Genomic DNA, 17292 nt, shown 5'->3' with positions numbered 1-17292 from the left:
TGAGTATTTGGAAAATTCCCGTAAGTTTCGAGCAGCTATGGCTGTAAAGTAGTAGTCAAGGGACCGGTTGGCACATGGGACGGCAGGCTCGGGCGATGTTAGAATGTAAATGTCGTGGGACCAGGGTCTCCCGTCGGGTACACCGTTCGCCAGGTGTAAGTCTTTCGATTTGACGCCACTTCGGCGACCTGCGCGTCAATGGGGATGAAACGACGATGATTAGGTCAACACAACACCCAGGCCCTGAGCGGAGAAAATCTCCCACCCAGCCCGAAATCGAACCCGGGCCCTTAGGATTGACATTCTATCGCGCTGACCGCCCAGCTGCAGGGCGCGGACACGGGCGATGTCGATATTTAGCAAATGATTCTGCGAGGCAGATTTAATACATAGCTCACTGCAGCACAGGGCACTGATGTGCTGTGAGGAACACATACACTGTAGTTACAAAAGCGCCTACTGTCCTGTGTGTAGGTGCTGAAACGAGCTGAAGAAAGCTGACATTGTAATTACTAAAGAGCACTCCACTTGCACCCCTCCAGAGGAACTACGTCAGAGGCGTAGAAAAGACGTAAATAAGTGAGACCGGAGGTTCAAATCAGGCAGTCTTGTTGCTATTCTGCAGAGCTGTCTGCGGTCACTGACTGAGCTGCTCTGGGCGAACGGTCGGAGCTGCTATGGCTCGCTACAACGGCGGCTGCCGGTTTTTTCCCTTCGGCGCTCTACTTGGATACCAGAGGTCACTCTTGAGGGAGCAGTCAGCCGTGTTCGTGGATACATTCGTAGCCAACGCAGGCAGCGGCCACTTTGCCACGGATTCTAGAGCTACGTCCACAAGGCTGGGCGATCAGACGCCGACTGCAGATTCCGGCTGGGCTCGCGCCATCGCCCGTGTACAGTCGATGTCATCAAGTCAGTGACGCACTCGCCTGTGATTCTCTGCATGCTTCGGCGTGAGTCACTCCTCTCTCCCAAATCATACCTGTTGGCCATTGTGATATATTACAGCCCCTGAACAGGGGGGAACGGGTTGTAACAAGTAGAGAACAAATGTTTTGTGTCCTTAAATACCTTTGTAAACAATTCACCTTTACAACAGCTGAGATCTTCATTATTAATCTAGGTAATTTTGACGACGTTGCGGCAGCTGTACAAGCTTTTAATTGCATGGATGAAAAAAATTAGTTTTCCGTAGAATATCCAAATGAGGTTCCGTTAAATTTTCTAGATTTACAAACTTCAAGGGTTGTCTCAAAACTGACATTTATTTTAAGCCAGTTACAATAGTTCTAATAATTGCAGTTGAGTCAAAAATGGTTCAAATGGCTCTGAGTACTATGGGACTTAACATCTGAGGTCATCAGCCCCTAGAACAGAACTACTTAAACCTAACTAACCTAAGGACATCACACACATCCATACCCATGGCAGGATTCGAACCTGCGACCGGAGCGGTCGCGCAGTTCCACACAGAAGCGCCTAGAACCGCTGGGCCACACGGCCGGCTTGCAGTTGAGTCCTGCCACACAGCTGCATATAAACGTGCGTATTTTTCTTCACTGTTTTATCGGATGCAATGTTAGGACTCGACAGTGTCGTAGTTTACGAAGATATTAGTATGATAATACAGGTTGCTTTAGCTAACGGATTTGTAGAAAAAAACGATCACATATTTCGGTAAAAAGACTTTTAATAGTGTAAAGAAGCAGACAGTTTCACTTGAATACAGGGTCTGCCACACGTCCATATCATTTTTTAACCCCTGGTGGGACAAATTGCAAATGCTTCTAGGAAGCCTTAAAGTGAAGGTTCGGTTGTTTAAAAACAAAAAATTAGGATTTCTTTCTAGCCATAGTTCGGATGAGAAATTAGATAAATTCAGTCATACAAACAATTATAGAATTAGATCCGGGTCTTGTGACACTATTTAAATAGGCCAGACTGGACGGGATTTTAAAACAAAATTTAGTGAACACAATTATTCCAGTAATGGCAGTGGTCTAAGAGGTCAATTGAAGGGATATGACCAGGAGTTAGTCCTATTCGGAGTAGGTTAAACATTCCACATTTGGAACCCAGAGGTAGGGTTTTGTGTAGTTTAGAGGACCTTGAAAGTCGTGCCCATCGCCGTACTAATCAAGATAATGTAACCAATGACCAAGTAACATGTAATAGGTAACTATTCTTGGGCGTGTTTGATTACTAGCTTAATTAATTCTTTTTTACATTTTTTGCTAGTGTAGATGTACTATTTCCGTTTTATTTGTGACATACACATAGTGTTAGTTTTGTAACTAAGAGTTTAGGCGTAGATTTAATCTTTTTATTTTAATTTTTACCTTTTACCATACGTCTTAAATATGATTTACGTTGCCTATATTTTGGGACGAAATACAAACCACTGTAAATTTGTATAAATATCTGATATTATTGTAAAATTAATCTTATTAAAAAGTAATAGTTTGCTATCCTGTACTAGCGGGCTGCAGCACTAAAACTCACACGCCATCCGGTGCGAGCCAATTCACTTACGCCATGTGGGGAGCCACTGTACTCATTTGTTCTATTAGCTGTCTATATGTAATATCAGTATTTTTCTTCCTATGTGAATACAGTAACTTCATGCCTCATAAGACGAAAGAGTTCTTTGTCACAGCATTACACTCATATTGCACTACCGAGCGAGGTGGCGCAGTGGCTAGCACACTGGACTCGCATTTGGGAGGACGACGGTTCAATCCCGCGTTCGGCCATCCTGATTCAGGTTTTCCGTGATCTCCCTAAATCGCTCCAGGCAAATTCCAGGATGGTTCCTCTGAAGGGGCACGGCCGACTTCCTTCCACGTCCTTCCCTAATGCGATGAGAGCAATGACCTCGCTGTCTGGTCTTCTCCCCCAAACAACCCAAACCAATCATATTGCACTGTGGCCGTTATTTCTTTAAAAGCAATTTTATGATTTTTTTCAAACCGTTGTGCCTCTATGAATACGTTTCTGGATGTGTTCACATTTGTAATATGATAAGGTGTTTTTAATTTAGCAGGTTATCTGAGGACGGGCCACACCCAAAACCTGTTCTGAAAATAAAGGATATTTAGTGTCTACTTTTACAAAGTATGAGCTTTTGTAGAATCATAACAAACAACTGTAATGTGTACCTCAAGCAAAAAGCAAAACGAAGATCATGGAATGTAATCGAATTAAGTCGGGTGATTGTGAGGGAATTAGATTAGGAAATGAGACACTTAAAGTAGTAAAGGAGTTTTGCTATTTGGGGAGCAAAATAACTAATCATGGTTGAAGTAGAGAGGATATAAAATGTAGACTGGCAATGGCAAGGAAAGCGTTTCTGAAGAAGAGGAATTTGTTAACATCGAGTATAGATTTAAGTGTCAGAAAGTCGTTTCTGAAAGTATTTGTATGGCGTGTAGCCATGTATGGAAGTGAAACATGGACGATAAATAGTTTGGACAAGAAGAGAGTAGAAGCTTTCGAAATGTGGTGTTACACAAGAGAGCTGAAGATTAGATGGGTAGATCACATATCTAATGAGGAGATATTGAATAGAATTGGGGAGAAGATTAGTCTGTGGCACAACTAGACAAGAAGAAGGGACTGGTTGGTAGGGCATGTTCTGAGGCGTCAAGGGATCACAAATTTAACATTGGAGGGCAGCGTGGAGGGTAAAAATCGTAGAGGGAGATCAAGAGATGAATACACTAAGCAGATTCAGAACGATGTAGGTTGCAGTAAGTACTGGGAAGTGAAAGAGCTTGCACAGGATAGAGTAGCATGGAGAGCTGCATCAAACCAGTCTCAGGACTGAAGACCACAACAACAACAACAACCTTAAGTGAGCTATATGTCTAAATCTTATCTTGAGTGTAATTACTTACAGTTTTTAGTGGATTGTATACGTCTCACACACAGAGCACAGCAATAAAAACATCATGTTTCCGTATCACGTTCACATTTAGACTTTTAAAACGCTCCATACACTCTTAACTGCGTATATAAACGAATTTCAGTTGAAAATATAGTAGAAACAATGAAGATCGAATCGTTTTTATACAAGCATATTATGATATAGTACAAACTAAATTCTACCGTTAGTTGGTATTTTTAGCTGCACAGAAACGTGAAGCCTTTCTTTTTATTCACTTTCACTACAGATAACAAACTACAAGACACACACTAACGGAATATAAACACATGGACAGATATCACACACAACCTATACTATCAAAACAGTGTGTACTGCAGACAAAACCGTCTCTGTTAGCCAGACTGCAAGAGACTTACGAAATAGATACGATGAACACATAAGACCTTACCACACTAATAATCCTATTGAATGGACAGCAGCAGCCCACGTAAAGGACACTAGCAACACAGTTCATGACATCGCAAATGATCTTTATACGTTACATAAGAATGGTTAAAGGACACCATAGGGACTTCTATCAAGAAGTAGAAATTATCATTCACGGCACAATACATGGGAACAAGGTTGATAAATGATAAGTTATAAAGGACCTATGTAAATTTCTTCAAACATTTCTCCAAAGTGGAATACCTGTTTCAGTAATAATAAAAAGAGATGTCTTGACATTACTGTATAACGTACAATTATCAAATAATCATATCAATGAGTTCTTACTGTGACATAAAAGTGCTTGTATAAAAAGCATTTAGTCTTCATAGTCTCTACTATCTTTACGATTGCATTACGTTTGTCTTAGCATTTAAGAGACTCTGGAATGGTGTAAACATCTAGATGTCAAAGTATTAACGGAGTAGAGTGTATTCATTTCTGTGTGCTGAGATGCAGTGAAATAAATTTCCAGCAAAAATATAAGTAAATACGCTAACAAAATGATAAAAACATACGACTCAGTTATGGTACACAGTAAAGTAAACGTACCTTTCTGTGCAGGGTTAACCTTACTGACACTCCCACAAATAATAATAATTATTTATTCTTTACATTAATTATTTATTCTTTACATTAATGGAATGTAGAAACTACAAGTAACATGTGTGTCTGATGGCAGTATGCTGCCGAGAAGTCTTGAACTAATAGCTGTTACTATAGAGTTACTGATGCAGTTAAAACTATTTCATATCTGTGCAAAATTAGCCTCATCGAATGTTTAGTTTATTGTTACCCGTGTAAAAGGTTGCATGTGTTTTGGTAGACTCGGCAGTCCATTATTTTGTAGGAAAGTTAATTGGAGAATGTGTACCGAATTATTCATGACTGTAAGGAATACAGAGGGTAGACACATATCAGTTTACTGAGCACCTCTGGAGGTTCTTAACTCACATTATAGGTGCTCAATATTGGCACCGTCTGCAGAGTGGCAAACGCCAATATGTGTGTGAAGTCACCGGCAGGATGTGAGTGGGAACGAGCGATCGTGACCCAGCCTGTTTCCGAAACCTGTTTTGTGTGTTGCCTAACTGCGGGCGCGGTTGACGTAGCGAGCCGGTGAATGTTTCCACGTTCTGACACTCCTGCTCCGCAGCGCAACTATGCCACAGCGTGTTATTAGGAATGAAATCGCGGATTGCGTGAAAGAAATGATTGTAATCACCATCAGAAAAATCGTTGATGGTGTTGGCAGGTCAGGTAACTGTAGTCATGTGGTTTTTGGGCAGTTAGGGCATGGAACCTATGGCAGTAAAATATGTTCCGAAATAGGCCTACAAATATGATACGACGGAAACTCCACTGTGCAAACATTTTGGATCGCCACGACCGAAAAAGGCTCAACAAATGCGGCCGAATGTGAAGGTCATGCTCTCTGCGTTCTATGATTTTAACGGCATTGATCACAATGAGTTCTCGCTATAAGGTCAAACGATCGATAAGGAGCACTGCCTACAAGTTCAGCGGAGTTAACGTGAAGCAATCCGTTCGTCTGTGGCGATGTATGTTACAACATTTGCACCACGACAATGGAGCTGCTCACATTCCTTCGCTAGTTCGTGAATGTTGACCAAAACCCAGAACGTATTGATTATTCCGCCCTACGTATTCGTCAGACACAGCATCACGTGACTCTTTTCAGTTATAAAAAAATAAAGAAAACCTGGAATGGCTTTCGTTTTGCAAGCGTACAACAGATAAAGACGCATCGCTGAGAGAGCAAGAAGCTATCCTAAAGATCAATTTGCAGAATTGTTTCGTGGATTGGAAAATCTCTGGCATACGTGTGTAATGTGTAATGGTGACTCTCTTGATGAGCGGAACATTGATATAGACGAATAAAAAGTATTATTTCGAAGAAAGGAAACCGAATATAATTTCTCGTTATGTTTTCAACAGACTTTATGTACGATTTGTAAGCCCCGAGGTAATATGACATTTTGTGGGGTCGTGGGATGTACTTTGTTAAGCACACTTTAGGTAAACCGTGTACCTAATGACAGATTTATTATACTTCCAGTTTGTGGTACTAATTTACTTTAATTACATCTGATAGACACAATTCCCTTAAGTGCAACAGATACACACACTGGCAGCTACCTGGAGAGGTTTGGCAGCGGTCACGCACACTTCCATGACATCCGTGTGGTTTGTCTGGCAGGGTTCTCCGGGTCTACCTGGAGTCCCTGGTCCGAAGGGCAGCCAAGGGCCTCCGGGACTGGACGGCGCGCCCGGCGTGCCCGGAACCGATGGCAGGGACGGCGACAAGGGCCTCAAAGGTAAATTTGTTACTCCTCCTTAATACACCGGTAATCTGTCTGACGTCTGCAGGTTGAAGGCAGGGGAAATGACTGAAACCGATTTCACTTTTAGTGTTTACATGAATATTTTATTCATGGTGATTATCATTTTAGTCCCCTCGCATATGTCACAGCATTTCAACCGATTGGTAAACTTTTTCAGCACATTATCAAATACTGGTCAACTTGAGATTTCCTCAGATCATTTTTGGGGTCCACACTGAGAGATAAAAATATAATTTCATTTTCAAATTGGAGTCTATACCAAACATACTAATTTTCCCTGTTAAGATCCATACTTCTACACACCATGCTTTTAAGAAAGTATAAAATTATATCTACCATCAAAATTGGTTTTAACTAATTTCAGAAACTCATCTCTGCTTTCTATTGCTGATGTTTGTGCATATTTTTCTTCTCATTCATATCTTTTGAGTAATTCTCCTGGAAGCTTCGGTTAACATCATTTTCTGTACATAATTCCATTAAATTTTGCCATAATCTAGACAACACATTAGCCTCATAAGTGGCAATACCTCTTATTTAATAAATGTCATAATTAAGCTACTACATGAGAAAAGTTCAATGAGTCTGCAATGAGACAATCTCCAAAGCAAAAGGCAGCAATCTTTTGCAAATGTTACAAGTTTGTGATACATATTATGACTACGTTGTGTCTCCACAAATAATTTCCAAGTTTCTTAAAACCAAGTACTACTGCAAAGTTTCTTTTTCCAAAATTTTATATCACTTGTTCAAGGCCCTATCCACAAACGCAGTTATTTTATACATTTTTTCTTTGGAATTATTTATTCGTTGGACGATCTCTGCTCCCATACTGTAAAAGCTGATCTCAGCACTCATATGAAAGGCTTAAGATAATTCGGAATAGTACAACATGGTATTCTCTGTCAACATGTGTTTGGAGGCAATCATCCGTCTATATGAAAGCACAGTTTTTCCTTGCAAAACTATTCAAGTTAGGATTACTGGAAGGCTTCCCATTTACAACCGAGCGAGGTGGCGCAGTGGTTAGCACACTGGACTCGCATTCGGGAGGACGACGGTTCAATCCCGTCTCCGGCCATCCTGATTTAGGTTTTCCGTGATTTCCCTAAATCGTTTCAGGCCAGTGTCGGGATGGTTCCTTTAAAAGGGCACGGCCGATTTCCTTCCCAATCCTTCCCTCACCCGAGCTTGCGCTCCGTCTCTAATGACCTCGTTGTCGACGGGACGTTAAACACTAACCACCACCACCACCCATTTACAAACTTCCCGTAAAACCACACAATCCTTAAACTATTTTGCACTTTTTCCGTTTCTCAGGTGCTGGGCAACTGTTAATAACTTTTAATTTTTCAGGATCCTTACCAGTACCACGAGTAGTTAAGATATATGCTAAATTTATTTTTTCCTTTTTGAGAAACACCATTTTCCCCGTTTTAATGTCATCGTTCCTGCTTCATCAGCTTTAAAAATTTATTCAGTGTTTTACAGTGTTCCAGACCAAGTCAACATATTAGTTAAAACGTCGTCTAAGGTTCAAGAACATTATGTAAGGCTCGTGTGACTACAGAAAGACATGTACTTAAGCTGAATCGCATAGCTTGGTAATGATAACACTTGAATGCAAACAAAAAACTGTATATTTGGAAGATATCAGGACTTGTGGTATTGCCTAGTGTACCACTGTCAAGTGTAGGCCATATTGCGTGTTATTAAATTTCTATAACTTTACTCCCACACACTGTGGATGAAGGATGTCTCTTGTTACTATTTTATTTAGCACCCATGTGTCTATTACACCTCTCCCTACTCTGTTCACCTTGTTTACTATGTCAAACGGGTTATTTTCACTATGTTTTGACAAACTAGCCCCATAATGATGCGCTGTGCAGCTATGCCACGGTGAGTACTGTGTGTCGAAACTTGGAAAGACACTATCCACTGGTGTGTTTCATTGTTCTGTATGCCTTGTGTCTTTCGCACAGTCATCTTCTGTAGCCCCAGAGATATTGCTGAATAACCCTCATTATAACCCATGATTATATTGTAACAGAAGTTTCCACAACCTTTCTGGAGATAACAAGGAACACTGTGTCCACTCTGACTGTAGACAAACCTGTCTGTGTGATCAATTTTGGCTCGATTTACTGGAGGCTAGTTTACCCCAGGGAAGTATTCAGAATTGACCGTGGCCGCCAGGGGAGCGGCTAAAGGAAGCGACAATAGGCAGCTTAGGGTGCCTCAAGCTCTGAGAAAGCGGTAACGGTGCGTTGCCTCCAGCCGCATTAAGATGAGTGACAGTGAGTGGGTGGTTGACCCCGACTCCATGCTGGTGTACCGGGAAACAGACGGAGAACTTGTACGCCTGTTGATAAAAGTCCGTCATCCCATTTTCTGTGAAACATGCGAGAAAGCCGCGTAAAGCTACGGTGGAGCGGTCAACAGAGGTCAAAATATGCGTGTTCGTGACTATAGCAACTTCACGCTGAATTCACGGTCCGCAGAGTCTGAAACAAATCAGGTGAAGAGCGACAGAATGAAATACGCCGGCCTCCGATGGGGACGCAGAACCAAGGAATTTTAAGTACTCTCCAGGGAGTCAGAATTCCGGGAAACTTGGTCTTTGTGCAGACGCTAACCTTGGTGGGTGGCCTGGGAGGAGCAAAATAGAAGTTGAGAGGAAGGGAAATTTTGTGGGAATTTGTTCACTTCCCAGAGCAGGCTTTGGTCGGCGCTGGGAAGCGACGCATAATTAACGCGACTTGCGCTGCAGTTGGCGTGAGTGATTTTGCTGGAGAGGAAACCGAGGCGAAGAGCGGACTGTGAGAAGTCTCCGTAGAGGTCTTCCGTTCCCAGAGTGCCAAGAGTGCGGACGTGGCGTTCTTTACTCAGCTTGCCTGACAAAAAAGTGAACATCTCTGCAGTTTAGGACTTAGCAAATGGAACGATTGAGCTTGGAGATAGGAAGTTTTGGTTCAGCTATGTACTGAGCAAGATAGCCAGGAGTGAATAGACGAGCGCAGCCTTGCAGCACCACGAGGTCGGCCGACGTCCACACAACGACGCCGCTCCGCCACGCTGTATTCGGTGATATTGCGCCCGCTCCGGCCACTGATTAATTTGTTGGATCACGTCGGCAAAGTTTCCATGAGGGTTTCATGGGCCGTGTATTGTAGAATTCTTCTCGCACTTCGCATTACGCCTGGGTCAGTCGATAGGAATTACTTTTGAGTTATCGCGCTTTACTCCACGCAAACGCAATTTATTACCACTGCCTGATAGAAGAGTCTTGTAATGTGATGATTGAAGGTCGGGAGTTAAAATAAATTTGTGCTAATCGACTGCATCTGTTTTCAATCAAGTAGTTGAAATCCCAAGTCACTTTCTTAATTATGTTCAACATTTGCATCTGGTGTTCAATAGCTGAATATAACATCAATGTGCACCCCTTTTTAATTAAAAGTGATCGATTCTGAATAAATTAATGTCAACACTGCCACCGCAGTTCAATCAGGAGTCACAGGGCCATATTACGTTTTTGCGTTATCCGATATTGCGGCAGTTTTGCACTACGTGTTGATCTGTTAGTCAATTAGTTGGGGTGAACACACGCCAAAACCAGCTAAGTGACGGGTGGGGTGTTCAAATTAATATCTTCTATAACATCACGTTTTAAATACCTCCAGTTCCTTTCCTTCCTTTTACCTCTGATTAATATTGTATCACCGTACAGTTCTGTGCTCCAGACGTAAACGATCTGGAAACTTTTCCCCGTTTAAAGAGTATGTTTGGTTGTGGCAGAGCTGTTTCGCTGAGTGACAGCATTTCCTTACATCGATACACCTCTGATATTTTCTTTGCTTAGGCCAATCTTTTATAATGCAGCTTCCTAGGCAGACAAAGTGATTCCGTTGTTGTGCTACACTGCCAGTGCTCCTCAGTGGGTTTTCCTGCTGCAGCTCTGCCCAGTTGAGTGAGTGTGCTCTCTGTCGTGTCGCAGGTGATCCAGGGATTCCAGGGAGAGAAGGACCACCCGGTCCTCCAGGACCGACGCCGGAGCTGCCCATCCTCAACGAGGTTGCTCCAGGTAAGTGTGTTCACTTCATTTATCGCCCCTGCAAACCTGCTTCTGTGCACTTATCCAGTCCAAGATCATTGTTGCTTTCAGGCATGGACGGATCGGGTACAGCCGTTTGAATGGCTGCTTTACTTAACCCTTTCGTGGGCAAAATTATTGAGCAGTTTTTTTTAATGAATGGAGAGTAGATAGTAGTTAACAGATAGGTATATTTATCATACAGAATATCAAATTTGCTCCAACTGTGAAAGTGAGGTCACACAACAAGGTGGGAAGTATTCTTCCCACTGCCCTTCCTTGGTGTTAAATGACAAAAACAACTTTTTCAATATATGCCATATTTATTTGATAAGTTTACTTCTTTTGTTACAGTGATTGTTCACAATTACTTGCCATGAAATTTTCTGAAACATGGGTCTATGCAAAGTGGTATTTGACAATATGTACAAACACTGCGAGTGCTCTTATCCGCAGCTTTGGTACTACAATGACGGCACGTCCAGTAGGTTTCTTCTAAAATGGGTTGATGCTCCCCTACAGTCACATGACGAAAATCTTCAGGTACTTTACCCCTTTTTGCCAGAAAGACAGGTATCTGTCCACGCCTTTTTTGGGAAGAGAAGCTAGCAATCAATTTTCTGGCTAGATGGGTCCTGTATGTGAGCTGATCATGCTGTCCACTTTCTCTTTTACTTATTTTCCACAGGATAAAACTGTTCACTGCAGCAACGTCCACCAGGAAATAAAATATTCTGTGCCACCATTTTACACAACGTCTGCCAATAGCATACCTTTCTCGTAATTGATCAAATTTATCGACACCACCCATTATTTTGTTGTATTATGCCACAACTTCAGGACAAGAAATCTCTGTACTAGCACCATCCTTGTTTTTCCTTTTCACTGTGGCTGTTTCTCATGGGTCACGAATTGAGGGCAGGAAAGTGACTGGACGGTTACCCATTCATTTTACTGCAGAAATGGCTCCTTTTGTTTCAAATTGGAATTCTCCTCGTTCACATTTCACGTTTTCCTTCATAAATTTGGGTAAATCAGAAGTATTTACCTTATACTATAGCTTTGAGGTAAAAAAATCACAAACTGTCACGCAATCAGCACTGAAAGGCCCCTCTACAGAGCAACACTCAGCTATACAACGCCTCTGCGCGAAGGTACAGCAAAAACGGCGGGAACTTCCCATTGGAAGTAGTACCCTATTCTGTTCACTAGGTGGTAGCATCGTACAGAGGTGGGAACTGTGAATCCCACGGGACTAGGAGCGAGTTCATTGTAGTGGGAAGCATGTTTCCCACGGCTCACGAAAGGGTTATGCATATCAAAACCATTGCGGCATTTTCCACTTACGTTATTATGTACTTACACTTTTTCTTTGTTTCACAACAAATTTGTGTTTTTCGAAACCATTAACCGGTGTTCAGGTGTGTAGATAAGCACACTACACGATCGCTAAGGGCCAGGAACAGAATGGTCTCAAAGGAAATTCGTGCCGTCCTGTGATGTGGTCACGAGCATGTTCATCATTAAAACTTTAGTGAATAAAATGTCGAAGGGTCCCTGTAAGATAACCCAGTTCTGCTGCACCCTCGGTGCCACTTGCATACCATACGCATAAAAATGGCATCTTCTGAAGCATGTGTCAATCAAGAAGTCTCTTCTGATGGTTAGCACACTGGACTCGCATTCGGCAGGACGACGGTTCAATCCCGCGTGCGGCCATCCTGATTTAGGTTTTCCGTGATTTCCCTAAATCGCTCCAGGCAAATGCCAGGTTGGTTCGTTTGAAAGGGCACGGCCGACTTCCTTCCCCGTCCTTCCCTAATGTGATGAGACCGATGACCTCGCAGTTTGGTCTCTTCCTCCGATATCAACCCAACCCAACTCTTCTGATGGTGTCCTAACGATTTCTTCTTTCTTTCTAAAATATTCTGTAATATTTGTCTTTTTCCGGATAAGAGATTACAATCGTTAGAGATTATAAATTTAACTGTTGTTATGTTTTGACAGTTAGCTGGTGCACCTAAAGCGTCAACGTGCTCTGACCGAAAACCAGAAGTGAGGGTGCTGTAAGAGTTTCAAATATCTCTCTACCCCGCCCCCCTCCCTCACTCCCTCCCTGCCACCCACTCTCTCTCTCTCTCTCTCTCTCTCTCTCTCTCTCTCTCTCTCTCTGTGTGTGTGTGTGTGTGTGTGTGTGTGTGTGTGTGTGTGTGTGTGTGTGTGTGTATTGGTGGGGCGGGGGCGCGGGCGGTGGCGGGGAGAGGGTTCGTTCGTGTGCCTATACCGAAGAAAGAGAACTAGTAAAAATAAAATTATTAAAATATGCATCAAGAAAGAAAATTCCAGTATTTTAAAGTTTCCATTGGTATCTAGACGATACATCTAATCCTACATGTCAGTGTGGAAACTGCAAATAGAATTGCTAATTTGGTTTTGATTAGCCGTAATCAGAGAACCAATAAAATTGTGGGATTCTGTTTTGTATTTCAGTTATGTAGGTTGATAAATGTACCTGATTCGTCTTTAAAATGACTAAAGTTTTCCATTTCTTTCAGAATTTATTTCTCTTCCTTTGAATTATGGAGGATTTATAGAAAATGTTTAGGGACATCAGCGTCTTCTGTATGAGATGCATCGCGACTGCTCGTCTATTATTTTCGTTAGCTGTAACGTGTTCTTTCAGTAGAATGTAGTAATTCTTGCCGGTTTTTCCAATTCATATCATATCATAATCGTCTCTTACTGTAATTCTCTTACTCTAATTACTTTCACAATCTTCTGAAGCATCTGTCAATCAAGAAGTCTCTTCTGATGTTGTCCTAACGATTTCTTCTTACTTTTTAAAATATCCTGTAATATTTGTCTTTTTCCGGCCAACACTTGGTAATACTTACTTGTAATTGACTCTTTCCTTTCAGCGTGTCTTCGTCATCTTCCTCCGTATCCACGTCTCACTAACGTTCTTTCACCTTCTTCCTCACAATTGCTTTTTGTATTACTAAGGAACGAATAACAATAACAATGACTTTCCTTTCATATGCTGAAACGTACATCTCGATGTTATACCGCATTACTGCTTCCATTTTCATACAATGACGTGCAGTAAACGCATGAGGTTGCTGAAGCATAAGTGATTCGTCTTTCAGCGATTCATATTTCGAAGAACCAGAAGAAGTAATTCAAAGTGCCCTTGGATATCAGAAGGAAAAGTGTGGAGTAGACTGTCTTTCCAATCGTGCGAGGCACAATAGAGGCTATAGAAATATATTTTTTTATCTTACTGATATGTGTATCTTCAGATTCTTCGCTGTGTGTCACAAGGTCAGTGGAACGAAGGAAAACCCTTGCACGACGATTTCAGGGCAAGGCTTGCACACTAACAGCAGCGCAGTGGGCGACTGAGCCGGCAAAAGCGTGAGCTCATTTGCCGATGCACATAACCCCAACTGAGACAAAAAAAAGGGTTTGCAGTGTAAAAAGTGTGGTTTTCTCTACATTTAAGAGCTCCACCCAAAAATTATGCTATGTCATATATAAAGCAATCATACTAGCTGACATATATTAAGTCTGATTTCGCAGCAGCAAACCAGCAGAGATCGTAGTGAGACATTAATTTTTTGTTGTTGCAAAATTTCCCGAATCAGATAATGTGTCAATCTTTGAACGCGGTAACAACATTAATTTTCCATGATAGTATAAAGCCCTTTGCCTATAACCATTTATATTAATTGCTAATTTAGTCATTATACATCATTCATCCGCAAAAACAGAAGCACCTATCTACGAAAAAAGCTAGAACAACTACGTCGTATCTTAAGTAAGAATAAGACTCATAATTTTTTCAGTCCAACAGAGTTTCAAATGGTTCAAATGGCTCTGAGCACTATGGGACTTAACAGCTGAGATCATCAGTCCCCTAGAACTTAGAACTACTTAAACCTAACTAGCCTAAGGACGTCACACACACCCATGCCCCGAGGCAGGATTCGAACCTGCGGCCGTAGCGGTCGCGCGGGTCCAGACTGAAGCGCCTAGAACCGCTCGGCCACACAGGCTGGCTACACAGCCATTTATCAAATTTTAAAATGGACAATATTAAGTCTACAAGCACAGCTGACCTCAGAAGTAGTTTTAGAATACACACTGTGCAGTACAAGTAAAAGGTCACGTTTTTAAGCCCTCGAAAGTGACTCCCATAGAGATGTTTCAAAATTGTCTCAAAGGAAGGCACCGTCCTGCGTAATGAAGCAAAAGCGTTGCACCCTGCGACGTCACCCTTGGGCTCGGATACGCCTCAGACAGCGGCTGTCGACACATGCGAGAAAAAGGCCAGAGCTCAGAAGTTCATACGAAGTGTAAGGTGGGTTAATGGAGCTAGAATTCAACTTCAGTTTTGCGCAACATCGCCGTGGATGACTGAGACGATGGGAAGCTGCCTGAACCCGCCTCTTGTCCACATTTCACTTCATGTTTTGACACCTCTGCAACGGAAATCAGTACCACGAAGTCCAGCATTGAAATCTTACAGGTGACCGACGAAAATATTTCAGACACACTCCCGCTCAGAACTGACACTAAAAGGCTTCAAGAGATGGCATAAAGGGCATCACTGAAACCACTCATTCCCTTAGAGCGTCGATTTACACCTGTCTCACGTTCTAAACCGACAGTTCGCAATGTGATGAGCAGCCAGAATGAGTTTACGACAACGCTCGACACCGCTGACATCGCTCCAGACGATCCATCCCTTGCCTAAGCACATTGCGGTGCCACAAACACATTAGTCCTTATATGACCGCTTTATGCATCGTGCGACCGCAAGTTTTACTGTGGAATACAGGAAGGAATCACTCAGTACCGTTCAAAACCATTCAACGAAACCTGAAAGTAATTCAATGCAGCAAAAAGAGTGTTTATTCACTTTCAGCCCTCTTCTTCGTGCCCTCCTGTGGTGCGGTCACAGGCATATTCATCATTGGCACTTTAGTGAATAATACTCGTGTGTCGAATGGTCCCTCTGCAGAACCCCAGTTCAGCCGCCCTCTCGGCGCCACTCGCAGGCCTTGTACCTGCACAGAGCCTCTGACATCCACTCAACTGCGTGCTGCTTCGCATCTGCTCTCTCGTGTGCATGCAGAATCTGAGGGTTGTCGAAATGGTTGCCTGCCCTGAGGCGCTACAACAGTAAGAGAGCCCCTCTCAACTGAATGTGTGTTAGTGTCTCTGTACCGATGTATTTTGTAAGTGCTCAAAAAATGTGCCATGGTGTCACTGAGGGTGCTTCCGAATTGAGGGGCTCTTAGAGGGGCCCTCTGCTATTTTATTCAATCACAGGTCAAAGTTTTTACCCCATTACGATCAAACGACAGGAGGGCGTAAACACTCTTTGCTGTTTTGGTTTACGTTCCAATGTCGTCACGCAAGTTTGTTTTTGGAGAGGTTTCGCCTTCAGCAAAACATAATTTCGTACTTTTTTTATTTCTTATTTTCCTTTTTATTCCCTGGACATGTTTCCCTGAAGTTACAGCATCATCAGTGGATTTTTATGTTATCTTCTTGTTACCAATTGCTGTGGATTTCCTGGATTTCAAACTCCTGCACCGCAATTATAAACAGTTACAGGGTTTCAAAAAAGAGACCCCTTAATTATGTTGCGTAGTGTAGAAGAAAATTGTAATTTGATTTTAGTGTAGTTTCCAATGTAAAGAAAACCGTAGAGTGGTCTGCAATATCAGTGCTTCAGTGAAGCTAAAGTGTTTGTGTTGTAAACGTAAGTGTAGAAAAAGAGCTACATGTTACTGAATGAAAGGCAGCTCCACAGATCAAAATGTAGCCGACAAAGTGCACAATTAATGAAAACGTATCTGTATTATGGTAACTGAAGATGGGTGAGGACCAGACCTGCCCCTTGAAATAACTAAAGCTATATAAAAATGGTTGCTTAATGTATTTCATCAAATGACAGAAACCAATACATCCAAATAGGCAGAAGAAATAGTTTTGTGCAGTGGAGACGGTAATGAGCTAGTCAGGTCACGCTGCACATTACAACAATTTGCCTGTAAGAGTAAATTGTGCGTTACGTGAATTCTGTATACTTCTAAAGACATGTATGTAATTTATATATAAGCAGTAGTCAAAAGAAAACGAGGCGGAAAGAAATAAGTGAAGTGTTTATTGTAAGTAGTCTTCACGGGTTTGCTGCCGGATGACTTTGTGGAAATTCCACCTAGTCGTACCTAGCCACCAGCAAAGGCTTCAAATTGTTCAAATGTCTCTGAGCACTACGGGACTTAACATCTGAGGTCATCATTCCCCTATAACTTAGAACTACTTAAACCTAACTAACCTAGGGACATCACACACATCCATGCCCAACGCAAGATTCAAACCTTCGACAATAGCAGTCGCGCTGTTCCAGACTGAAGGGCCTAGAACCGCTCGGCCACACCAGACGG

The 17292-nt window shown here is 42.3% G+C and overlaps 1 protein-coding gene across 1 annotated transcript in view; it reads left to right on the top strand.

Moving 5' to 3' along the window:
- The window catches only part of LOC124605268 (collagen alpha-1(X) chain-like), a 45779-nt gene that overhangs the window by 12161 nt on the left and 16326 nt on the right, over positions 1-17292 (top strand). Inside the window, exons 4-5 of the mRNA XM_047136832.1 lie at positions 6594-6711; positions 10739-10825. Coding sequence (XP_046992788.1) covers positions 6594-6711; positions 10739-10825 — 205 coding nt within the window. The remainder of the gene's footprint in view (positions 1-6593; positions 6712-10738; positions 10826-17292) is intronic.

This window comes from Schistocerca americana, chromosome 3, assembly GCF_021461395.2.
Source record: "Schistocerca americana isolate TAMUIC-IGC-003095 chromosome 3, iqSchAmer2.1, whole genome shotgun sequence".
Classification (NCBI taxonomy): domain Eukaryota; kingdom Metazoa; phylum Arthropoda; class Insecta; order Orthoptera; family Acrididae; genus Schistocerca; species Schistocerca americana.
The sequence above is the reverse complement of the archived record's forward strand: the minus strand, read 5'-3'. Positions and strand labels throughout refer to the sequence as shown.